This window comes from Oncorhynchus nerka, linkage group LG4 (assembly GCF_034236695.1).
Source record: "Oncorhynchus nerka isolate Pitt River linkage group LG4, Oner_Uvic_2.0, whole genome shotgun sequence".
In the NCBI taxonomy this organism is placed as follows: domain Eukaryota; kingdom Metazoa; phylum Chordata; class Actinopteri; order Salmoniformes; family Salmonidae; genus Oncorhynchus; species Oncorhynchus nerka.
Window position 1 is genome coordinate 44,776,300 of NC_088399.1, and position 25,256 is coordinate 44,801,555.

Here is a 25,256-nt window from a genome sequence, read left to right on the forward strand (position 1 = left end):
TGGTAGACTTCACAGTTTATATATGGGTAGAGACCATATACCGTCTACGGTAGACTGTCCACAGGCCACAGCATAAGACCAGAGACCTTCGGATATGGAGTCAATTTCTATTGTAGAGAAGTATTGCCCTCTAGTGGTGAAAAGTGACATACACTGGTCTCAATACACTAATGTATGCATTTCATTGGCACCGAGCCCTAACCAATACAATATTGGTCTTAACCAATAACGTAAATAACGCAGTGACGTATATAAACCCTGGATTTCTGATGCTATTTATTGGCCACTGACAGGCTTTGAAGCCACCAGTCGGACATATTGCCTCACCGCAGAAGGAGCAGATCTCCATAAGAATGAAAGGAATTCTACAGTATTTTAAATAAATGTTAAGGACAAAATTACAAGTATTTTTTTGTTGTTGTTTTGTAGTTGGGACCGTAACATTAGTAATATCCATAACATTTCATACATACGTTTAGCTCACACAATTTTAAAGTGTGCATTAAGGTGGCTGTAGTAGAATAAACGTGGTAAAAATACATGTAAACATGAATGCATTTCTAGAGCTTCCAAAATATGTCCCACAATGGCGGGTCCAATGTAATTTACACCCTCATGGCAGCTACTGTTCTACTGGTACTGGTCTGCTGCTGATGCATGTCTAAATGACTAAACTTCTACCACCATCATAATTCACAAATCACTTTTTATGCCAAATAACTACTCATGTGATTAAGATTGGTGAATTTGTGCAGTGCCTTGCTGGTTGGGGCAGAGACTGACGAGCAGTTTCAATGGGAACGGGGTGTCATAAACGTTATTTCTTGACCTAAATCTCCTAACCCGCTACAACAAAAAAAAGAGAGTAACTTCTGATCATAGCTGTACTCCCTCTAGTCAGAACCTTGAAAAGAGGCCAGTGAGCAATGGCATGAAGAGCAGTACTTCCTGTCACATGGTCAAACCGTCTGCTAAGTATACAACATATGAACAAAACATTTCATCGTAACCTCTCAAAGAAACAAAAGCAAGTTCAGTCAAACATTTTTTTTTCCCTTTTATAACATCTGGACCATTGAATTGGTGACAAACTGATGTTTTATGGTAAACTTAAAAGCTAGTTCCACAGAGTAAAGTGCAACATAGGCAAAAAAAAGAAGAAAGAAATATAAAATAAACATTTCTCCACACCTGAACCTTGATGCTTTAAGTGTTTTTTTTTTTATCATTTTGTTGCTTTTGGGGTTGATTTTTTTCTGTTACATATTTTAGTGAGGGGAAGGAGTGAGATGAAAAGGGTTAACAATCAGACCACAAGTTGAGCATTTACCAAATAGTTTTCAAAACACTTGATCATCTTTATACAGAGGTCTGCACCAGCACTTCTGTGTACAAATTGAGCATAACATTTCCATCTAGATCTTTCTTTCCATTGTATTTGTTTTGTTCCCTCTTTAACAAGCTGCTCTCTTGGGCCCAATTCCGGCATTTTTATAATTTAAGAAATCAGTAGAAAGTTAGTAACAGCCACAAGCTGACACCCAGAGGTGACCAACTTGCCTGATTCACGACACAGTCCTGTTGCCAGGGAGAAGTGGAGCTGAGATATATCGCCCCAGGAGGAGGGGGGCTAGAAGGATGTGTGTACGTGTGTGGGGGCATTTTCAGGAGATTGGGTAAGAGCAGAGAGGGGTGTAGGGGGTTTTGGAAGGGGGGGAAAGAGGGGGAGTAGATAGAGGAGGCCGGGGGGTAGGAAGAGGGAGTCACACGTTTGCGTTCTCAGTCCACAGGTCGTTTTTCTCCATGTTTCTTTGTAAACTCTTCTGCGTTCTTAAAGAATTTTTTACGGTCCTTAGAGTATTCCTCTGCTAGGTCTGCCCTGAGAGGATGCTCTGGCTGGGGGTCGTTGACCAGCGCAATCAGGGACTGGATCACTGCAGGGAGACAAGCAGAACAAAAGAGGAGACTAAGAATTATGTAAAAATGGAGGATGACATCATGTAGACCAGATGAAACAGATGAGAAAGACATTGAAATCCATAACCACATAGAGGTTGCAGGATGGAAACCTCTCCAGCCAAATAGACAGGAGCCTCCGAGGGAGAGGAGACTGGAGGGTTAGGCATTTCAACGAGAAATTACAAAGAACTGCAATAATAACTACTACTTAAAAAGTTATGAGAAGAAACCACTGTCTATTGTCTTTGTCGGAGTGTGCGTGCGTCTTTCCGCCGTACCTTGGTCAGTTTTAGTGGCTGGTTTCCAGTTCTCTGCGCTGATCACAGGCAGACACACCTGTCCCTTCTCGTCGATGTTGGGGTGGTAGATCTTGGTCTTGAACGTGATCTTGGGGGGCTTGAAGGGGTACTCTGCTGGGAAGATGATCTCGATTCTGAAAGCACCTTTATCGTATGGAGGGTTGTCCTTTTAGAGGGGAGAGAGACAATGACGTTTGGTTAAAAGGTGAGCTGATGTCCTACTGAACATGCCACAGCAACAAAGGAATTGCAATATCGCGGAGAGTGCCTTGGTCCTCCTTGTTATTATGGTCATGTTCATGTCTGTCCGGAGACAAGAGTAGTAAATGGTGACTTACTGGAACAATGAGGCCTTGCCAAGTCAAAATATTTGATTCATCCACTTGAATGTTACGAAAATTTTTCATTCCAGACTTGCGGATTTCATCAAGTTCCTGAAAAAGATGAATACATCATGAGCAAGTTCCCCTGTACAGTTAGTTAATCATAACCATTACAGGAAGCAGAAAGGTTTTTTATCAAATAAGAGATAAAGAACTGATAAAACATGTTTCTGTGTTGGCTGAGTCCTAGTAACCACTAAACAACCTGTGTCCTATAGGTCAAAAACAACAGAATGACTCCAGACACAAAAACACAGGGTGACATACAGAACTATAAACAAACGGGGCGACATACAGAACTACTCACACAGGGTGGCAGGTAGCCTAGCGGTTAGGGCATTGGGCCTGTAACCGAAAGGTCGCTGGTTTGAATACCCGAGCCGACAAGGCACTAAACCCTAATTTGACCCAAATTTCAGTGAAATAAAAAAAATATATATATATATATATATATATATTGTCATACAAATAAAAGACTGGATGACTAAAAATACTAGGGATTAACATATATGTTAACATATCAACTGCCAGTCTCATCCCTGGAACCAAGCAGCCACACCCCTTCACAACCAGGAAGTGATCCAGTGCATTCTCACACTGATCTCACTACAGAACACTGCCTTCTGCCACACCAGAGGACTGATTCATAAATCCAACCTTTCACTGGAAATCATGAGATTGGGGGTATTGTTATAGTGACAAGGACCTTACAGTTAACACACCCATACATATTAGAATTAAACATGTGCACAGCTTCCTGATTTCATGTATTATCAAATCAGAGCGCAAATGTAGCCTTATTCTTTGTTGCTCTGGATAAGACCACTGCTACAGGATTACAATGCAAACGACTGTCAAACTAAGATGTGTGGAGTTCAAAACATTGTATTTATTTTTGTTGACTTGATGGGGACTGTTTACTAGGAGTATTTATCCTAGGCTGGGTCAAATGGTGGCTGACAAATGCAAGGGAAAAGATAAATGCCAATTATGATAAGGCCGGGTTGTTGACACACCGGGTTTAAATCATGTTCTCAACACTATGTTACCTCGAATATTGAGATCGAATGAATGAAATTAAACTAAGTTAACTAGCTAGCTTAACGGTACTTGGCAGCCGCATGCTCAATTTCACTTTCGATTCACTAGACTACTCAAAACAATTCAAAGCTAAGAAACCAAATCACAGGAAGTGGGTTTGGCTGTTTACCGGTAGCTACATCATAACGTTAGCAAGATTGTATATACATCGGGTTAACGTTAGCTGGTCAGCTTCCTCGCCTCGGTTTCACATTGAGAAAATAAACTTGCTAGGTAACACTAACCCGAATTGCTAACTCGCTAGCTAGCGCAACGAACCACACTGCTAACGACCTATGTAACTGTTGTGCGTAGCTAGCTAGCACAATTAACTCCCTGCTAAATTAGTATTAAGCTAGCTACAATACGTAGCTAGCTAAAGTTTTTGTGCCGAAGATCAAAAATGTTGAAGCGCGATTATCACCCAACTGATGACACCATACTGAATTGAATCTTAATTTATGATGACACATGGTTAACCTTGTTAATCAATTTAGATTAACAAAACGTTTAATTCGAATCTAGCCTATTAATATGCCGGTGCTAACATGACCAAAAAACAACTGCTAGCTGGTTAGCTTAGCATACTAACGTCATTTTCCGCCTACCGAGTTTCATGAGGTTTCTGACACTGTGAGGCTAAATAAAACAAATTTAACGACACATTTAATTTTATCTGAGATTTGGGAGTCCGAATGTTTTACTTTCTTTAACCTAACAAGAGAAAATCCTAATTGGATTGATCAGGAAATATACCTTGTGCAGCCTCCTGCTCGCCGCCATCGTGGAATTACTGTCTGTACCCAGAATACACAGCGATATCCAAATGTTGGCTCTTACTGTCTCCTCTGTACAGTGTGTACGCACGCACTCTTTCCGAATGAAAAAAAACACTGTACTTGGAGTGCACGGCTACTTTGATTTTAGTATATTTATCCGGAAGTCATTTTGTCAAATGAGAGTATTCGTCCATTTATTTAGGCTATTTTGGGAGAATCCTAAACATGGGCCACTATTTCTCACTTGATTGAAATAGTAAAAGGGTATTCATCTGAGGCAATATAACATCTGAAAACACACTGGTAGCAGGTTGATGTTGAAATAAAATGTTACATGTTACAAAATACATTACAATGGTTTCAATGCCATGCCCCCTGGTGAGCCTAATCAATAACACATTCTGAAGCTACAAGAATACCAGTGTGCTGGAGTTGATTTTTCAAATAATTTGTTTATGCACCAGGAACAATATAAGGTGTACAAATAATCAAACTTTTGCTTTATAGCTATTGAATAGCCTACTACCATGATATGGTATACTGTAGGTTCAATACCTAAAAGTTACTTGGCAGATTTAAACTGAAGTAGATGTTATAAAAGTGTATACTGTGTCCTCTAGAGGGAATACTAGTCCATGTAGAACATGTAATCAGTTAAATCTAATCTAATTTTTGTTTACTGTAATGAGTTATGTTACCAGCAAAACTATTGTATCAGATTACAGACACTTTTGAAAAACTAGATGATTACTTCTTGGATTACTTTTAAATTCAGAAAGGTATTTTTGCAGAAAATAAAATACATTATGACACCTTTCCGTTTTATCAATGACATTCAATTCAGCATTGGAAAAAGGTGCAAGTTCATGTTGGCTCCATCTGCTTTATCTGATGAAAGTAATCAGATTATGTTACTGAGTTTGGGTAATCCAAAAGTTATGTTACTAATTACGATTTTGGACAGGTAACTAGTAACTAACAGAGTCGTGGGAAGTTGTTCTTGATAAATCCTTCTCATGTTATTGATTACATTTAGAAAGTAACACACACACACACACAGTACGTGACAGTATTTAAAGATTAAGTGGCACGTCTCCTCTTTTCACCTCGTCTTCCTGTGACCCACTCTTCATACGGATAGATGGAGAGAGGTGTCCATTAGTTACAATCAGTTGTCTAATTTATTTATCTTTCTGCTCCTTGTCACTTGTATAAGCATTACAGTTGAACTCATAATCAGAATGCATTTATTAACAATGGCTTTTAAACCACAACTTTTCCATGATTTATTAACCCTGTCAATTTCTTGTCAAAATGTTTCTTTAAAATGTATATTTAAGAGGTCAACTAATTTGGGTGCTCTTTTTATCTCACAAGAAATGTCATATTGACAATCAAATATTGGCAACGTAATCATTATTGGCACAGTCATAATCAACAAGACATGTCAAGGGATGAAATAATACTGAGCCTTCATATCAGCAAGCTGTAAGACATGAAAGAATTGAAGTCCATTCTCTGACAGAGACATTCCCAACCTTTTTCAGTTAATGTACCACCAAGTACATTTTGCTCTGCCCAGAGTACCCCTGAAGTTCCCCCTCACGTGGATTTTACCAGGGGAGGCAGGGTAGCCTGGTGGTTAGAGCGTTGGACTAGTAACCGGAAGGTTGCAAGTTCAAACCCCCGAGCTGACAAGGTACAAAATCTGTCGTTCTGCCCCAGAACACTGTTCCTAGGCAGTCATTGAAAATAAGAATTTGTTCTTAATGGACTTGCCTAGTAAAATAAAAATCAATAAAATACCAGTCTCATGAGTCTTCTCAAGTACCCCTTGTTGGGAAACACCGATGTAACATATAATCAGCCTGCACCACACCTTTTATTCACCAGTGCTTTATCTCATCAAGGAGCTATGCTTGACTTGGATGCCGGTACTGTTTACATTTAGGTGCAGGAGCTCCACAATACTTTTGAGCTAATATTCTATCAAGAGGAACAGGAGCTCAAGCAGTAGAACATTTGAGGTGCCAAGACTCAGCTCCGGTGAGCTCCTGCCCAAGTCAAGCACCCTCAAGGAGCTTGTTTCAACAAGCAAATGATATTTCAGTTCATACAATGCCAGGGGGCAGGGGCCCATACATACAGTGTGGCAGAGGCAGTTGTTATCTTTGTCGATTCTGGTCAACTTATCCGGCTTGTATCCTGGTTGTTCAGGTTAAACTGACACACAAAACTTTTTCCCTTGGGCACTTCTGTGCATCAGCAGCTGGTCTGGCAGGGCTAAGGAGAGGCTTTTCTCCTCTCTCCCCTTTCAGTTTGCTTTTATTTAAATTTGGGTCAAGGGGTTAGGGTTCCCATTACCATTCACCTGTCTGCAGGAAATTATGCTGGCAGCACAATCACAGAGGTATTTTTGTCAAAATAAGAGTCCCCCTACAAATAAATGCTAATCTTTGTGAATGTCATTTTTTTGCACTCTAGTGCAATAGAACTGTTTTTTTTACAGCATGGCAACAATTAAAAAAAAAGATGTATGGATAATTTGCCATACTTTTATATTTATAACAGCATTTCTTTAGAAAGTTTACACCAATACTAGTATGTTGAAAGTTAGTGTGTAGGCTACATGTATATGTAAAGAAATACACTTAATAATTATAATAATAATAGTTACTATGTCCAGTATGAAGGAAGTTAGAGGTAGTTTTGCGAGCCAATGCTAACTAACATTAAGGCAATGACTGGGGGTCGATGGGTATCTGCTAGTCCCACAGGATGCTAGCAGATCGCGCAATGACTGGAAGTCCAGGGGTAACGCTAGTTAGCATCTTTTTTCAAACTGCACGCAGATATACAATTGGTATCCACAAGTTCATCTGACACTGAGGGAGTAAAGAATCCCTTTAAACATTCTGTCAGATACGGAGTTAACTATCTAGCTACTTAGTAGTTTCATTTCCACTTGCCATCAAAACCATTTCAACAGCAGAATATCAGAAAAATACTTATCTTACTCATGAAATATATAATATTACAAAAGCAGAAGGTAATTATAGTGCAACTTAACTCTGATCGCGTCTGGCTAAGAACTGACAAAAAAAATATCCTCAGTAAGACTTGATGACAAGCTATTTTGAATAGTGAATGAAAATCATTAAACATTTGGAGAGATGAGGTTATCTGACAGCAACGATATAATAATATAAATGTATGTAACTAAAGTAATTTGATCAAATGTAACTGAGTAAAATGTAAGTTACTTGAGTAAGAGTACAGCCCACAGAAAGTAACTAAACAAGTACTAGTTCCTCCAAAAATTACTTAAGTACATGTAAAGACTTACTTGTAAGGGCGTTACTACGCACCTCTGATTGTGGCCTATGGAATGGGTGTGGTAAAAGGCCAGCAACACTCCATATTATTCAGTGCCGTATGAAATTACACAATATATAGATTCTACAGAACCTACGGAGTACCCCCAACCCCACTTTTATATCGGCACGTTTTTTTTCACTATAAGCCCAACATTGTCAACATACTAGCCTGAACATTGTATTTTTCAATAGTGGTCTTAAAATTCCTTCGTGCAGTTCTTATAAGCACAATAAAAATCGAAATGGATTCATATGTATTGTAAAACTGGTTGTTTGGCTCCTGGATGCTGATTGGAGAACATATTTTTAGCCTGCAGCTGATTTAAAAAGGGCTTTATAAATACATTTGATTGATTGGACAAGCAGCGTTCCAAGCCGCGCTGTATTGGCTGTCACAGGCACACCTATGCCTGCTAACAGTTCCATCTGAAGAGAATCACTTTATTTTTGCTGTCCGAATCACCGCTTGTATTTATTTCAACTCACACATTATTTCCCCTTGTTTCCAACCTAGCATTTAGTTTGGTAAAGCAAGGGTTAACACATGCCTTGCAGTCTGCCTGTACTACCTGAAAAACAATGTTTCACTTTTAAAGGTGCTACACATAGGATTTATTTTTTATTTTGCATTGTAATTTCAGAAAATGGCCATAATATATCTGGCGCTAATAGAGCTCTCCAATTTCTAGTCCTAAAACCCGGAAATAAGTTACCTCTGGTTTGTTCAGCCATCCCCATGGGAAAAATGAACGGGGAAAGAATAGGGTTTTGGAATAAACGCGAAAACAAGGTCTGAGGTTAACACAGGCTTAGGAGATCTTATACGTTTTGTTCTATGAGATAATAGCAGTCAGTTAACATAACTTTTATTAATCATAAAGCCGTTATGTGATTTGTGCTTTTTATTATTACATAAATTCTTCAAAATTCACAAAGTGCCGTAAAGCTGTTGAATATGAGCTCATAGAACAAAACGTACACAAGACCTCCTAAGCCTGTGTTTACCACAGACCATATTTTCAGTGTTTATCTTAAAACCCTGCAGAAATTCTATTATTTTTCCACATAGGCTTCGTCCGACGAACCATGGCGGAGTTAGTGCCTACAAAAAGACGCCATTATTATTTCTCTATGTATATGTAGCTGACCACGCCATGACAATTATGTGCGCGCTTGTATGTTGCAGCATGTTGTTGTGACTCTGGATGGCCAGATTGCTAGCAAGAATGACAAGAAACTGCCATGTGGGAAATCTTATTTGGCTCCTTTCAGCTTGTTCATGATACCATCTATTGTTTTGAGGTGTTTTGACTGTTGGGGTTTGTTGCTAAGCAACCGACACATTTTTTTCGTATCTTCTTTTTTTAAATTGTATTTTTATTGTTGTTTTATTTACAAACAAATATCAACAAACAAAAGAGGAATAGTTACATGCAAACAAGCATACATACAAACTATTGACATTGCCAAGATTCATAAACAAACCAATCATATTCATAACCAACCAGTAAACGACAGTGTTTCACCGTATTACTTACCCGCCAGTGTTGTGATTGGCTGTGATATTGCTCTTGATTTCTCCGACTGAAGCGGTATCTGTTGTCATTCTGGGAAAGCTGTTCTGACTTTGTGGCTGGGTTATCTAGTGGAAATCGCCCTGTCATTTCCTGGTTGCTAAAATTTACACTGTTCGCTCAATTTCCGTTTATGTGACAAAACAAGCACTGAATAATGTAGGGGATCATTGTATCATCTAAATCACCATCGAAAATATATTTTCAATAACAAAAAATGTGGTTTATAGAGCTGTACAAAAGTTACTTTCGGTTTTGTTCCAACAGCTTCGAACAGCAGTTTTGGTCCACCCAGTTTCAAACAGCTGAGCCTAAAAATAATATTTTTTGTTATTGAAAATATATTTCACAGCGATTTAGAATGGTAGAATGATTCACTATACCAGGGGTACTCAATAGCTATTTGAGAAGGTCTAGTCACACAAATGTTTTAGGTGGCAAAGGTCCGAATGGATAACATAGTAACAAACCCCCACTCACACGCCTCTTGTTTCTCGGAGAGAAAATTGTGCATTTTTAAAGCTAATTCTAGACATTTTGCATGCAGCAGTTTTTCTTCTTCTTCTGTTTTAAGCGAATTTCCTGCAATTCTACACATTGTTCCATGTCTTATTGTGTGTTTATATGATACCAGGGATTGAAGCCCGTCCGTATTGACCCCATTATGGGTCCAGATCCTGTCCGCCAGTTGAGTATGGGGGCCCTACACTATTCAATGCTTATTTTCTCACATAAACTGAAATTGACAAACAGTGTTAAGCAGGGGTAGGCAACTGGCGGCCCATGCCCCCCTTAGGTTAGTCTCCAGACCAGAAGGGGTCTCAATTTACTGTGCAATTTCAACATTTGGTTGTCCACTCAATTGGGGATTGGTAAATTAGTCTATTGGCCAGCTATCTAAACTTGTAGTTAGCATTGTCCAATTACTGACAGGGGTGGCAATTGCATGAAATTAGTTATAGAACTGACCCACTGTAATGCAGACCCACGAGCCACTGCGGCCCCACATGATGAGTTCCGTTTTTTTGTGGGCCCCACCCCCATCAAAGCTGCCAATCCCTGGTGTGGAGTTATCCACCTTCCAATATTTTGAAATTCAGGCGTTTATTTTGAAGGTTTCCTCATTACCATAGAAAAGTGACGTCATCGCCAGTACTGCTAGCAGAATAGTAGTGGGGGAGTGCGAACTGAGGGTAGTGAGGTAGGAGAGAGGATGGTAAATTAAAAACGCGATCATCGATGAATTAAGGTAAATCTATATAATTTTTTTCAGTTCCTCGCATGTTTTGTGATGCAACTTGGTGTGTGTAGTCGTGTTCAAGGAGTTTGCACTACGTTGTTTGAAGAAATACCAGAAACACCTAACATTTGGCTCGTAGCATATGCCCAGAGGGGTCTCCCAGTGTGTAGCCAAAGTCAGAGCTAGTATTACCAGCTTGGCAACCACCTCAATACCTGCACTCCTTTTAACCCGTGGATTGCTGCCTTTGGTTTATTTTTCACATCTTTGGAATAAGATAAATAACTTTATGATGTAATAAACTTATAATAAACAAAAATATGAACTGAAATCTGATGCAGGGCAGGCGCAGCAATGTAGGTTAATTGAATAAAAGGCATTGTTGGATTCCTTCCTTCGCCCTATCCCTTCAGCGCGTAGACCATTATCTCTTTTGTGGTAGACGAGTATCGCCCATTTAATGTTTTTTTCCCCCTCTTATTTCTCTCAATTGTGTGTCATTGAATCAGATATTTTAAATCATGGGATAGAAACACTGGTTTACAATCGCTTGTGTGATGATGGATACTGCAGTGAATTTAAATGTTTCTCCAATATGTGAGGAACGTCAGGCTTTCGCAACATTATAAACAATACTAATGATTTGACGTTTTACTGCGTAGGTTAGACCAAAACTCATCAGAATTCAAACAAAATAGTGTAAATAGCTCAAATAAAAACATGGTTATGGGGATTTTGTTATTCATTTGTTTATTGTGGTTTTTCAAATTCATTTTCTGATATCTGCCACAATCTCTGCTGTTTAATTTCAATTCGTCATAATGATTTGATTCCTGAAAAATATATCATAAAGCATCATGGTTGTTTACATCAGGTAGTACAACTGTCTTACCCTATCCTAACACAAAATAGGCCTACGGTTATTTTACTCCAATGTTTGTTTGGTTGCCATTTCAGTCTGTAAACAAACAATGTCTGGGAATATGTTTAAAACGGTGATGTTAAATCAATTTTATGCTTGGTCTTTGAGTATGTTTAAAACGGTGATGTTAAATCAATTTTATGCATAGTCTTTGAGTTTTAGTGGTTACATTTCCTCAGCCACATCCCTCAGTTTTATACCAAGTGGTAGGGATGCTGTTCCTCTGAAACACAAACTCAGGATTGTGGCTGTAAAAACCTACTATCCTTTTTTTGGTTTAACCGAATGAACACAAACATGGACGAAACAAAGTTCCCTTCCCATAATATCTGGAAAATCGATGTATAAAACGATTCTTACACCTAATTATGTTAGGAGTTCGCATGTGTTTAGTAATAATTAAGTTAGCTAGTTAGGAGGGATCATGCGTGATGGACTAACCTTGGGGTGGCCTTTCCGGGAACACTGTGTGAACCTTTTTTATTTATTTATTTTATTTCACCTTTATTTAACCAGGTAAGCAAGTTGAGAACAAGTTCTCATTTACAATTGCGACCTGGCCAAGATAAAGCAAAGCAGTTCGACACATACAACGACACAGAGTTACACATGGAGTAAAACAAACATACAGTCAATAAAACAGTAAAAAAAAAAAAAAAAAAAAAAAAACAAGTCTATATACAATGTGAGCAAATTAGGTGAGAAGGGATGTAAAGGCAAAAAAGGCCATGGTGGCAAAGTAAATACAATATAGCAAGTAAAACACTGGAATGGTAGTATTGCAATGGAAGAATGTGCAAAGTAGAAATAAAAATAATGGGGTGCAAAGGAGCAAAATAAATAAATAAATTAAATACAGTTGGGAAAGAGGTAGTTGTTTGGGCTAAATTATAGGTGGGCTATGTACAGGTGCAGTAATCTGTAAGATGCTCTGACAGTTGGTGCTTAAAGCTAGTGAGGGAGATAAGTGTTTCCAATTTAAGAGATTTTTGTAGTTCGTTCCAGGCTCAGTAAGAGTCACACTGGGGACATCGTTTTGAGCCAGGTTAATAACTCTGTGGCTAACAGGGTTCTCGCTAATCTGTGACCTGATCTGCTCAGGCCAACTCTACTCCGTATTGGCACTCTGGTAGGAAGGTTATTGGTAACGCCACTTTGTATGTAAAGGACGAAAAGCAAGTTATTCGCTGGCGCAAGTGGGGATACAGGCTAAGGACAGAGTAAGTTTCACACATCCCCCATGTGCTGTACTTACTGTGGCAGTCTCATTTCAGGTATCGGTGATTAATGCAATCAAGCCCCCTCCCTTCTCACTCACCAGGTGGCCCGAAGGTGGAGTGGAACATAACATTAACATGACACGAACCACTATGAACCAGAACGTCAGTTTCTGGTTATAATAAACTCGGTCAACATTAACACTGAGGAAGTTTGACGATCAGAGGCTCATATTTAGAAAATGTCAACAATGTATGCTCACATTGTCTTGCTCACTTCAAATACCTCTCTCTACCTCTAGTGTGTGTGTGTGTGTGTGTGTGGGGGGGGGTTTAGCCCAGCAATTAAACGTTGACCCTGCTGCTATCTTACACCAGGTCTCTCTTGCAAAATAGATTTTTATCTCAATGAGACTAACCTCAGGTTATGTTGAATCGATTGGGTTTGGTACTGATTAGGATTAGACCCCTGGTAGTTTTCTGGGACAAGGGTGGCTGACTTCAGGTCTAAACAAATCTCCTGTGGAAAACAGTGTATTTGAGTTGACGAGCATTAAGGAGAGTATATAAAGTGGGCCAGCTCAGATGATCAATATTCTACAGGTTTTTACCAGAGGGCCAAGCTGCTTTTGCTCTGACATGCCTAAAACCCAGCTAAATGACCAGATCTTGTGATTTACTGACAGTGATCTCTGCCAGGAAGTCAAGATGAAACACTGGACAAATGAACAGGACACAGGCTAACACAACACAGGAAATAACAGAAAACAGGTTAGAACAGACACAGGCTAGGCTCGAACACAGGCCAAAACATAACACAAGACTAGAACAGTTAGAGAACAATGTAGGTTAACTGAACCTACATTGAAATGTAGTAGTCTTCTTAAATAGGCATGCTGATCAGAAGCTAGCAGGGCAAACTCATTGATGCTGTAGGTCAGGCGCCCTCTCCGAACCAGACCACCTGGTTATATGGCCTGCTCTCTGTTCTCTTTCCACCAGACTGTGGTTACAGCCTGTTTATATAAGTCTATGGTTCTCTCTTTTGAAGCGATGAGGTTGTTTTTGAGCAGGCAGGGGAGGAGGGGGGCAGAAGGGGCCTGTAAGGTCCATAAAAGGACCCTCAGCATCTTATCACCATCGGTGTGTTGTGCAGTCGTTAGATAGACAGATTACCCAAACGTCTCTTTTTTTCCCAGTGTGTATTTTAGGAGGGGGGCGTGGGTTGTGTGATACTGCATCGATGTATGGCAAGACAGATGGGATGTGTTGTTATCAGTAGTACTATTTCTAACTTTGTATCTCCCTGGTTTAAAAGCAAAAATGACCCCCGGGGTGCTGCCACTTGTACAGATGTAGGGCAACAGATTGGTGGAGATGGAGGATCAGAACTGAAGAGTAGTTCGGTCTTAAGTTTTGCCGAAGCTCAGTACCTTCATTTTCTAATTTAAAAAATCTCCTACTGGTGCTAGTGTCAAATAACGCATATGTGACAAAGTGGATGACTATAATAATGCATCCAAAATGTTGTACATTTTAAGTGTACACGTCTATTTAATAAACATGATTATTAGCAGTTTTTTTGTCCACGAGGTGGGAGAAAGACGTCGTTCCTCATTAAATGTGTTCTTAATCTTCATTTTCAAGGTGTTGGCTGCACTTCCCTTTGCAACACACTAACAACACACTGGCAGCTTCATTAAATAGTACCCGCAAAATACCAGTCTCAACGTCAACAGTGAAGAGGTGACTCCGGGATGCTGGCCTGTAAATAAAAAGCCATATCTCAGACTGGTCAATAAAAAGAAAAGATTAAGATGGGCAAAATAACAGACACTGGACAGAGGAACTCTGCCTAGAAGGCCAGCATCGTGGAGTCGCCTCTTCACTGTTGACGTTGAGACTGGTATTTTGCAGGTACTATTTAATGAAGTTGCCATTTGAGGACTTGTGATGCGTCTATTTCTCAAACTAGACACTCTAATGTACTTGTCCTCTTGCTCAGTTGTGCACGGGGGCCTCCCACTCCTCTTTCTATTCTGGTTAGAGCCAGTTTGCGCTGTTCTGTGAAGGGAGTAGTACACAGCGTTGTACGAGATCTTCAGTTTCTTGGCAATTTCTCGCATGGAATAGCCATCATTTCTCAGAACAAGAATAGACTGACGAGTTTTAGAAGGAAGTTCTTTGTTTCTGGCCATTTTGAGCCTGTAATCAAACCCACGAATGCTGATGCTCCAGATACTCAACTAGTCTAAAGAAGGCTAGTTTTATTGCTTCTTTAATCAGAACAACAGTTTTCAGCTGTGCTAACGTAATTGCAAAAAGGTTTTCTAATGATCAATTAGCCTTTTAAAATGATAAACTTGGATTAGTTAACACAACGTGCCATTGGAACACAGTAGTGATGGTTGCTGATAATGGGCCTATGTAAATATTCCATTTAAAAAAATCAGCCGTTTCCAGCTACAACAGTCATTTACAACAACAACAATGTCTACACTGTATTTCTGATCAATTTTATGTTATTTTAATGGACAGAAAATGTGCTTTTCTTTCAAAAACAAGGACATTTCTAAATGACCCCAAAGTTTTGAACAGTTGTGTGTGTGTGTATATATGTATGTATGTATATATATATATATATATATCCGTGCTAAAAATGTGTTGTTAAGGCTGTGATTTCTGGCCAAACCCATGGAAAAGGCGTCTTAGAAAACATCTAGCAGAAAAATTCTTAGAAGGTATTATTACCAGTACATCAAAACACAATAATGTTGAAGTCAAGACCCCTGCCAACTAATATTAATATTTAGTTTTCCAGAAATGAGTTTCATTCTGTAAGTTTAAGAAATATTGCCTCGTGTCTTGTCAATCTGTTACCAAAATCCCACATATTTATGATATTTTATCCCGCGTGAGGAGGGAGGATGTTTCAAAGAAGTGAAGGCAGACCTATCAGTTAGTTATAGTGTTTTTACTGATCATTTGGTTTATGATTCATTAAAAGGCCAGTGCAGTTATTTCCTGTTTAAAAGAAAATACATTTCCACACTATGAGGTCAAAATAGCACTCTGAAATTGTGAAAATAATACCCCTGAAATACTGGGAATTTCAGTCTGTTCTGGTGGGTTGGAACTTTTGGCCCACATCATGGTGTAGGTACGCTGGCATGTGCATGTATGGCTGTATGCTTTGATAATGAACAGACTGATAGATCTCATTCCTCAGAATCTAATGCTGCCAGAGGAGCTACAATGCGCTTATCCTTCTCCGCTTGCTAGTATGTTGTTTGGGCTTATGTGAAGAAACCACTGCGATGGTTGCAGGGAGAGCAGAGAGGTGTTAAGTATGTGGCCATTTGTGGGCGATCCTGGGCATTGCAAGAATTTCAGGAACACATTTGGGCCTGCAGGACTTTAAATTAGTCTAGGAATATCAGTGGTTGGATTCTTTGAGTTCTCAGAACGGAGTAACTGACCTCTCCCTATTTCCTCCTCCCTCCCATATGTGTTAACCAAAGTGTGTGTGAGATGGAGCAGCAAAACCATTTCAAGCAGCTGTTGCTGCAGCTCAACCAGCAGCGAGCCAAAGGGTACCTGTGTGATGTCATCATCGTGGTGGAGAATGCGCTGTTCCGCGCCCATAAGAACGTCCTGGCGGCCAGCAGCGTCTACTTCAAGTCGCTGGTCCCCCACGATAACCTGATCAACCTGGACACGGAGATGGTCAGCCCCTCCGTCTTCAGACAGGTGGGTCACCTGACAGGCAGCATCTTACTGACCGTAGGCACATATACACAGATATATTTGCGTTGGACTCTGTCATTCATCAATTTAGATTCCACATCAATCGTTGAAAGCTCAGCTGTTTTATCTGTATTCTGATATCAACTTGCTGTGAAACAAATTGCTCATTGGAACAATATAAATATTTCACTCGCTACCCCCCCCCCCCCCCTCTCCTCTAGGTATTGGACTTCATCTATACAGGTCGTCTGTCCAGTTCTGACTCTGTCAGTGACCACAGTGTCTCGTCCCTCCTGACCGCCGCCTCCTACCTCCAGCTGACCGAACTAGCTGCTCTCTGCCGGAGGAAGCTCAAACACAACGGACAGACCCCCTCCAGCTCCAACAAGTTGACCACCTCCCCAACCCCCAATGGACACACCCCTGGCCCACTCCGCCTCTCCTCCACCCCCCTCAGAGCAACTCCCAGCCACCATAACAACCATTCAGGGTCCAGGAAGGGCAACCTGAGGAGCCAGAGATGGGGCCAGGAGGGGAGGCTGAGAGAGGATCTCTCCGAGGAGGAGGTGTTTATTTCGGGCTCGCGGTGTGCTTCCCTCAGCCCCTCTGGAGGAAGTAGGGTTAATGGGCTGGCTCTAGGACTGGACCTGTCCAAGAGGAGTCCATCAGGAAGCACCGCCACAGAGGAAGTGTCCCCCAGCAGTCTTCCCCAAAGCTCCTCCCCCCACTCCTCATCTGTTTCTCCCACTCCTCCCACCACGGCAGAGCCTAGGGAGAACCAGAGGCAGCTTCCAAATACCTCCACAGACCTCTTGCCTAGGGCCCCTTGCAAGAGACCCCGACCCCACAGAGAGGCCACCAACCTGGGAGAGACGGGCAAGGCACTGCACAAGGGCCTAGTGAAGAAACCAGGGGCCCCAGGGCACGAAAAGCTGGTCAGAGGGGATAGAGTGACCCCAGAGCTGGAGGATGGGGAGGTGGATGGAGAGGAGAATGGCCAGGACCAGAGTGAAGAGAGTGGGCACAGTGGGAGTGAGGGAGGAGGAGGAGGAGCTGGAGGTAAGAGAAATGGGAACACCAACTATATCTACCGTCAGCCCCAGCCAGGGTTTGAGCCAGGCGTGGGGGACAATCTGTACGTCTGCATCCCCTGTGGGAAAGGCTTCCCCAGCTCCGAGCAGCTTAACGCCCACGTCGACACACACACCCAGGATGAAATCTACCTCGAAGAAGAGGAGGAAGAAGAGGAGGGTGGTGGATACCGGAAGGACGAAGACCCTGACATCTATGCATCACGGGGGGTGGAGCCTGGCGCTGACGAACCTCGGCATCGTTGCACAGTCTGCAGTAAGACCTGCAAGGACGCGGTGTCGCTACGGGAACACGAGAAGAGCCATTGGCTGAACCGGCCGTTCCCCTGTAACATCTGTGGCAAGTTGTTCACCCAGCGAGGCACCATGACCCGCCACATGAGGAGTCACCTGGGCCTCAAGCCCTTCGCCTGCGAGGAGTGCGGCATGCGCTTCACACGCCAGTACCGTCTCGCCGAGCACATGCGGGTCCACTCGGGGGAGAAGCCCTACGAGTGCCAGCTGTGTGGCGGAAAGTTCACCCAGCAACGCAACCTCCTCAGCCATCTAAAGATGCACACCTCGCCCTCATAGAGGACACTTCACCATGGTTACTGCAGCTGGAACACAGCTATCTGGGCTCTATTAGTCTGTCTGCCTCATCTTCAGATGCTATCTGGTGTTGCTGTTACCCATAGTACCTCCTCACCCTTGTAAACACACCTGGGTTCTACCTCAACTTTAGAAACTCACCTTGAAATGAATGACCCCACCTTTATAACCACTCCTCCTGAGTAACTCTGCTCCTTTAATTGATCTCAACCTCATAACAACCTTCACCCATACCTCAAATCAACCATCACCCATACCTCAACCTCATAACAACCTTCACCCATACCTCAAATCAACCATCACCCATACCTCAACCTCATAACAACCATCACCCATACCTCAAATCAACCATCACCCATACCTCAACCTCATAACAATCTTCACCCATACCTCAACCTCATAACCATCACTCATACCTCAACCTCATAACAACCATCACCCATACCTCAACCTCATAACAACCATCACCCATACCTCAACCTCATATCAACCATCACCCGTACCTCAACAACTGAACAACCATCACCCATAGCCTCACCCATGACAACTGTTCCTCTGACTTGCCTCAACCCCATTTTACTAATACCAACCATTACGTCATTGTCAGAACCCCATCTTACTAATACCAACCATTACATCACCCTCTGAACCCCAACTTACTAATACCAACCATTACATCACCCTCAGAACCCCATCTTACTAATACCAACCATTACATCACCCTCAGAACCCCATCTTACTAATACCAACCATTACTTCACCCTCAGAACCCCATCTTACTAATACCAACCATTACATCACCCTCAGAACCCCATTTTACTAATACCAACCATTACTTCACCCTCAGAACCCCATTTTACTAATACCAACCATTACATCACCCTCAGAACCCCATCTTACTAATACCAACCATTACGTCACCCTCAGAACCCCATCTTACTAATACCAACCATTACGTCACCCTCAGAACCCCATCTTACTAATACCAACCATTACGTCACCCTCAGAACCCCATCTTACTAATACCAACCATTACATCACCCTCAGAACCCCATTTTACTAATACCAACCATTACATCACCCTCAGAACCCCATTTTACTAATACCAACCATTACATCACCCTCAGAACCCCATTTTACTAATACCAACCATTACGTCACCCTCAGAACCCCATCTTACTAATACCAACCATTACGTCACCCTCAGAACCCCATCTTACTAATACCAACCATTACATCACCCTCAGAACCCCATCATAAAATCCACATAGCCAGCCAGCCAGCCAGATGTACTGGCCATCTCAGGGTTAACACACCACACCTCGCCATCTGCCAAAGACTCCTTCCCATCCCAGGTGGCTCAAATGTGTTTTGATGATAGCTTTTAAGCATCCAACCAAACTAGTCCTCAGTTCTGTGCCTCCAGGCTGCTGTAGCTGTCTCTCGCTGGTCAATGTGTGACCTCAATGCCTCTACTACCTCATTATAAGACACATACTGGACCCCAGGCATGACTGGCTAACAGTCAGTAGTAATACTATGTTCTCCAGCTAGATGGAACAGGTTAGTCCGCCTACCCTCTGTGTATATAATAATACATTTTCACCTCCACATACACAGCCTGTTTGAAACTTGCCGTTATTAGAAATTGATCAGGGGTATTCTTAACGCAATGATGTTTACTTTACTGTTGGTTTACAGGTCAGGGTTTGTATTTTATGTGAAGTCTTGAAAAAGCCAAACTTGGGGGGGTTAAATGTTTTGAGAACTTATTGCTACGCTTTTGTGAATGTTTAAACTGGGTATTTCTACTTTGGGCCTGGGAGGGGTGGGGATATTTTCTGTGAGGCATCATACTCTGGTGGTACTGTTGTGTTTTGTGTGTAGCGTTTTTTTTCTTTAAAGGGCTGGTCTACTGAGACAGGTGGCCAGTATCCCTGTATTAAGTTTGCTTTTGGTTTTCAACAAGTTCCTCCTATCTCTTAAAGAGATTCTCCGGTACTTTTGTATACTTTTTTAGCTAGTAGTTCTAAAAGTCATGCTCACCAGCCAAAAGTGGTCGCTGAAAAATGCTTACTACGTCACTGTATGTGCAGATATGTTCACCACGTCATTGCTCTCTTGCTCTGCTGTGTGTGCATCTTGCTAGCTGTCACTCAAATGGCGAGGGACTGAAGCTCATTGGCTAGAACTCGAATTGCAAGCGGGCTGGCCCACATGGGAGAAAATGTAGTGAAAATGGCACAGCACAGTTTCCAGAAAAACAGTCACTTTCAAACTAGGGATTTCATGGCAAATTGAGGTAAAATAGTATTTCTGCTCATAGATTATGCATGTATGAACTACATATTGACACATCCAGCCCAAAGCTGGAGCTTTAAAAAACACTTAGCCAAAGTTCCAGAGCATGTCTTTAATGCTGTGAGGAGAGCATAGCTTTCTGGACAGTGTATTACTAGTGTATAAGAGCTGAAAGAGCTGAAACTGCTACGAGATTGTATATTGAAATCCAAAGAGAACGAATACAAAACCAACAAACTTAACAACCAAAGTCTTTCAGTGTCAAAGTGAAGTTGTACCCATGTTATTATGTCTACGGTATAGTCCACTCCTAGTTCCACACAAACAGCCATGTGGTTGGAATTACCAATGTTGATTGGACCAACCTCCACTTTATGGTCTTACATTATCTTTACTCTGTCCTCAGGAGGACTACATTACATGTCATTTCAGACCAAAAATCTAAGACTGTTGTATGACTCTGTTTTGGACTAGTATTTAAATCCTCTTTCCTCCATGTTTATCGCTCAATTGTTGAAAGAAAGTCATTTTTTACACCAGAAACATGTATATTACTCCTCAACTCAGGAACCATTGCTGTCAGGGTCTGGCATCTATACAGTCCATATCAACACTCTCTCTGGTTGTTTTGGTTGAGGCATTTAGAATGTAATATGTCGACAAGTCAAATGAAAGAGAGCCGAGAGAAACATGTTTGAGCTGCGTCAGGGATACTTCTGACTCATATTTTCAGGGACTGTTCGTTGTGTTGTCAAACAGTCTGCACTGTCAAATGTCTGTGCGGAAAGCATAAACACTAGCTTCCTACACAAGAGATTTTTTTACAGGGAGAGGGTGGTGATTATCTTCTTTTCAAATAACTGCGTGATGAAATATCAATTTGACTATTTTAGCTCTTGAATGTTATATCGGCATGCATTTGGTCAACAAACCCTTTATCTAGTAAGATTGTTCTATTTGTCTGTTGCTGTCCCTCTGTTTAGGAAGTTGTTGCAGAAAGTTAGTGTTGATGTCTATTGATTGTTCACGAATGTATTTATTAGTTGGATCCTGTTTTAAGCCTCTCTATGATAACTCAGTGGATGATAGTCATGGGCTTTGCTACTTTGTTCCTGCTCACCCAGAAAAAAATATGTTAAGTAGCTGCACCGTCAGCGTCTCTGCTGCTGAACGCGGGCGGATTGACTAGCTAGGAAACGAGCGGTGTTGCGCTAGCTTAGTTCATTCAATTCATCAGTTCTTGATCTGTCCTCGGCTGCTAATGATGTGATAATAGCCTCCTAGTCAGTTCACCAATGATGACAAGGCATATTGAATTAATGGTAGACCTGAACTGAGAAGGAAGATTGATTAATTAAGTCAAGGATGGAGATCTGAAACAAGCTTGTATAGGGGCGGCAGGTAGCCTGGTGGTTTGAGCGTTGGGCCAGTAACCGAAAGGTTGCTGGATCGAATCCCCGAGCTGACGAGGTAAAAATCAGTCATTCGGCCCTTGAACAAGGCAGTTAACCCACAGTTAACCCACCTGAACAAGACAGTTAACCCACTGTTCATTGTAAATAAGAATTTGTTCTTAACTGACTTGCCTTGTTAAATAAAGGTTACATTTAAAAAATATATAGGCCATGTTCAGGTGTTCCATGATTATTCCATTTACAGTAGACTAGGTCTACTACATTGCATCTAGTAATTGAACTAGGCCTATTCAGAATTTGTCGCCCCCCCCCCCCCCCCCAAACAAAAAACCTAGGACACCAACTTACATTTTCACTATACTATCCATATAATGACAGCTAATAGAATAATCATTACCCCTAAATTGAACCTATTAGAAATGTTACAAAGTAATTGAGAACCACTCAAAATTCAGTCAAGTTCAACTACTGTGTTGGCTACATTGTATTGATATAATTTAATTCTCTTAAGTTTCAGAAAATTGCAGTTTTTCAAAAAAGCTAAACGCTCCAACTTTCAGATGGGGTCACCTCCCCCTTACCTGACCTTAGGCCTACATTAACACCTCCTTGTCAGAAAATTCTAGGAGATCCCTGGTTTGTAAATTAAACTTCTTAGCCAAAACCAAGCACCGATTAGTCTATAGCCTACCATTCTTACTGAGGCAGTCTTCTGCCAACGTCATAATCAGGCAACAAAAAAAAAGGTACGTTTGTCTCGGATCTGAGCGTGGTGTCGCACACGAGCCGTCGTGGGGTCCAGGGGCGTCGCTGTCTCGCTGAAGTGTAACTCGTGAAGATTCTTCAAGGTCGGCAGGTCTGGGCTAAGTTAACCCCAAACAACTTGATGACTACATTGTGAGAGTGCCATAGTATGATATCTTTGGTGAAATGTCCCTTTTAAAACATGAAATAGCCATAAACCACGTCAAGCTCCGAGCCCAAGACACTGGAGACGGGGGGGAATTTAATGTACTGCTCCTGAGGCGTTTGATGTGTTTTATACCACTTTTATCCCAAAGTAAGAAGAATACAAAGATGACATGTTATTACTGTGCTGTATTGTTTCCTGTGCTTTTTTTTTGAGAATGTGATTTGTGTTTTATTGTCATGTCATCTGTTTTATATGCTAGTTTATCCATTGGAATGGGAACCCCAACTCGTGGTAGACACTATGTATTGTATCCTACAGAAAGCATTGTTTTTTTTCCCAAAGCAACTTCTGTTGAAGGCTGGTATTGTTACTAGTACAGAGATGCTTCTTGTTTAATCTCTACCAGAAAACCAAAGGTGTCTATGGCAGCTTTAAAATGTACGTAGTAGTCACACACGCCACTACAAATCCAAACCAAGCCACGAATGAATCCACCCAAAAGCAATGTAATTCCTAAGACTACTGGGCTAAAACCATGTCAAAGCTGCATCTATGTATTCATTTACTTATGTCTGTTTTTGTAGAACAAGTTTCTCTGTTCTACAAAATATTTGCTCAATTATATGTTCTGTCTTAATTGAACATGCTTGCAGACAACTCCAAAGTTGTTTTAATTCCTCAGTTTGTGTTCAGGAGTTTCTTTTATCCGTGTGGCTCACACACAGCACCGTCACATGATTCAGAATCCACTGGTCAACCTACAGTCTTAATGTACAGATATGGGAATGTAATCTAATAACAATATTTTAATTAAACTTGATTAGAAAGAACTGAATGATTCTTTTGTTTTTTTGTGGTGTGTTGGGGGGGGGGAGGTTTCACTGGTCACTGGTGGATATTATGGGGGTGAGGAAAGAGAGGGGGGAGGGGATGGGTTCAGACTCGGGGGGCTGTTCCAGTTGGGCATGGTTGAAGAGTCGTGTGTGGGGAGGGGCATGGGGCAACGTCTACCATCTGTAGGACGGTCTATTGTGCCCAAGTCAAATAGGCTTTCCTTCAATCCTTCAACAGACTGACTCCTTCTGTCTCTCTCTCTGCCCCCCTAGTTCAGTTATCACAACGGTGAGGATTGGAATTGGAGAATTGGTCTGAAGATAGTTGTACACTCCAAAGCTTCATTAGACATTTTCAGTGGGAAGCACAGCAGTCCCTTTGGTCATAGCCTGCCTGTGTTTGTCTGTGTATGTGGTAACCTGTACACCCCACTTACTCCCCCAACACACTTAAACACACACCCTAGCCCCTGGGGGAGCGGAGAGGTTGATAATATGAGGCCCATGTAAAGCCCCTCCCCTCCTGGTGTCACATGCCAGTTGACCCTTAAAGGGGTCAAGGTCCAACACAATAGACTGCATTTTTATTCAACCCCCTCCCTCCTCCCTCCCTATGTCCTCCTTTCATGGCCACCGCGCCCAAATATGGCAGCAGGCAGGGATACATAATTAGATGCGTTTCAATCTGAGGGTGGACGTGAAGGGATTTGCATTTTGGAGGGGCAGGTTGAAGGTGGACTGGTGTTGCTGATTCCAGAAATGAGCAGTTAAGGCCTGCCCGAGCCACTGTTAATTTTGGCACTCATTTTTTGTTGTTGTTGATTTAGTCTAATTCTTAGTAATTCTGACTCAAATATAATGAAGTCTTAGTCACATTTTTGTTATTTGGATTATGATTTAGTTGAGTTATTGTCAAAATGACACAAACAGTGGGCCATTTTAGTCCACTAAATGCCTTTTCATTTTAGTCACATTTTAGTCACATCACATTTGTATTGCTTCATTTTACCTTTAGTAAACATAAATCACTGACTTTCAAACATACATAGCCTTGTCCTACCAACACATGTTTCTGCATAACCTCCTCATTTCTTCCCAACAGCAGAACTATGACACATATATAAGAATATATAAGAGTAATCTGACCATGTCAATTCCTTATCAGCATACATAGATATTGCACAATACACACAAAACAGACACACAAAAGTGCAGAAAGAGCGAGAATAGCACAATCATTAGATGGTGCCGCAAAGTATTGGTAAGTAGTATGGGTTGCACCTCCATCACTAGGTCACGTCCTTGCCATTGTTATCACTGTTCCACAGCCACATTTGTGTCCAAAAGCAGAACAGGGGCTAATGACTGTTTCGTCCAGTGATGTCGTCTAGTTACTAAACCTTGAGTCCGAATCGAGTCCCAAGTCCACTGTGCTCGAGTCCAAGGCAGAGTCACCAATGATCGAGTCACAAGTCGAGTCCCAGTGCTCGAGTCTTGGTCAAAGTGCTCAAGCCTGAGTCACTGGGTCCCCATTA

General features: G+C 41.5%; 2 protein-coding genes across 3 annotated transcripts; one reads left to right on the forward strand and one right to left on the reverse strand.

Annotated features, from left to right (window-relative positions):
- Positions 1–398: 398 nt before the first annotated feature.
- LOC115126173 (ubiquitin-conjugating enzyme E2 L3) lies at positions 399–9,556 on the reverse strand. Of its 2 annotated transcripts, none has more exons than XM_029655787.2 (4): positions 9,416–9,556; positions 2,597–2,692; positions 2,238–2,424; positions 399–1,934 (listed from the first exon to the last, which is right to left on the reverse strand). In XM_029655787.2, exons 1-4 carry the CDS (start codon positions 9,539–9,541, stop codon positions 1,780–1,782), a joined length of 564 nt encoding a protein of 187 aa, XP_029511647.1. In that variant the 5' UTR covers positions 9,542–9,556; the 3' UTR covers positions 399–1,779. The 2 variants fall into 2 exon arrangements, with proteins under 2 accessions (XP_029511647.1, XP_029511652.1); XM_029655792.2 differs by lacking the exon at positions 9,416–9,556 and adding an exon at positions 4,478–4,583.
- A 1,066-nt stretch (positions 9,557–10,622) lies between these two features.
- Positions 10,623–23,718, forward strand: LOC115128946 (hypermethylated in cancer 2 protein-like). Its single transcript, XM_029659083.2, has 3 exons — positions 10,623–10,700; positions 16,352–16,580; positions 16,799–23,718. Exons 2-3 carry the CDS (start codon positions 16,362–16,364, stop codon positions 18,239–18,241), a joined length of 1,662 nt encoding a protein of 553 aa, XP_029514943.1. The 5' UTR covers positions 10,623–10,700; positions 16,352–16,361; the 3' UTR covers positions 18,242–23,718.
- Positions 23,719–25,256: the final 1,538 nt, after the last annotated feature.

Coding starts and splice junctions, on each gene's coding strand:
- LOC115128946 (XM_029659083.2), top strand. CDS start 16,362: ATGGAGCAGCAAAACCATTTCAAGCAGCTGTTGCTGCAGCTCAACCAG. Junction 16,581..16,798: donor GCCCCTCCGTCTTCAGACAG/GTGGGTCACCTG, acceptor CCTCTCCTCTAG/GTATTGGACTTCATCTATAC.
- LOC115126173 (XM_029655787.2), bottom strand. CDS start 9,541: ATGACAGGGCGATTTCCACTAGATAACCCAGCCACAAAGTCAGAACAG. Junction 2,693..9,415: donor GCCAATCACAACACTGGCGG/GTAAGTAATACG, acceptor CATCTTTTTCAG/GAACTTGATGAAATCCGCAA. Junction 1,935..2,237: donor AGCCACTAAAACTGACCAAG/GTACGGCGGAAA, acceptor GTCTCCCTGCAG/TGATCCAGTCCCTGATTGCG.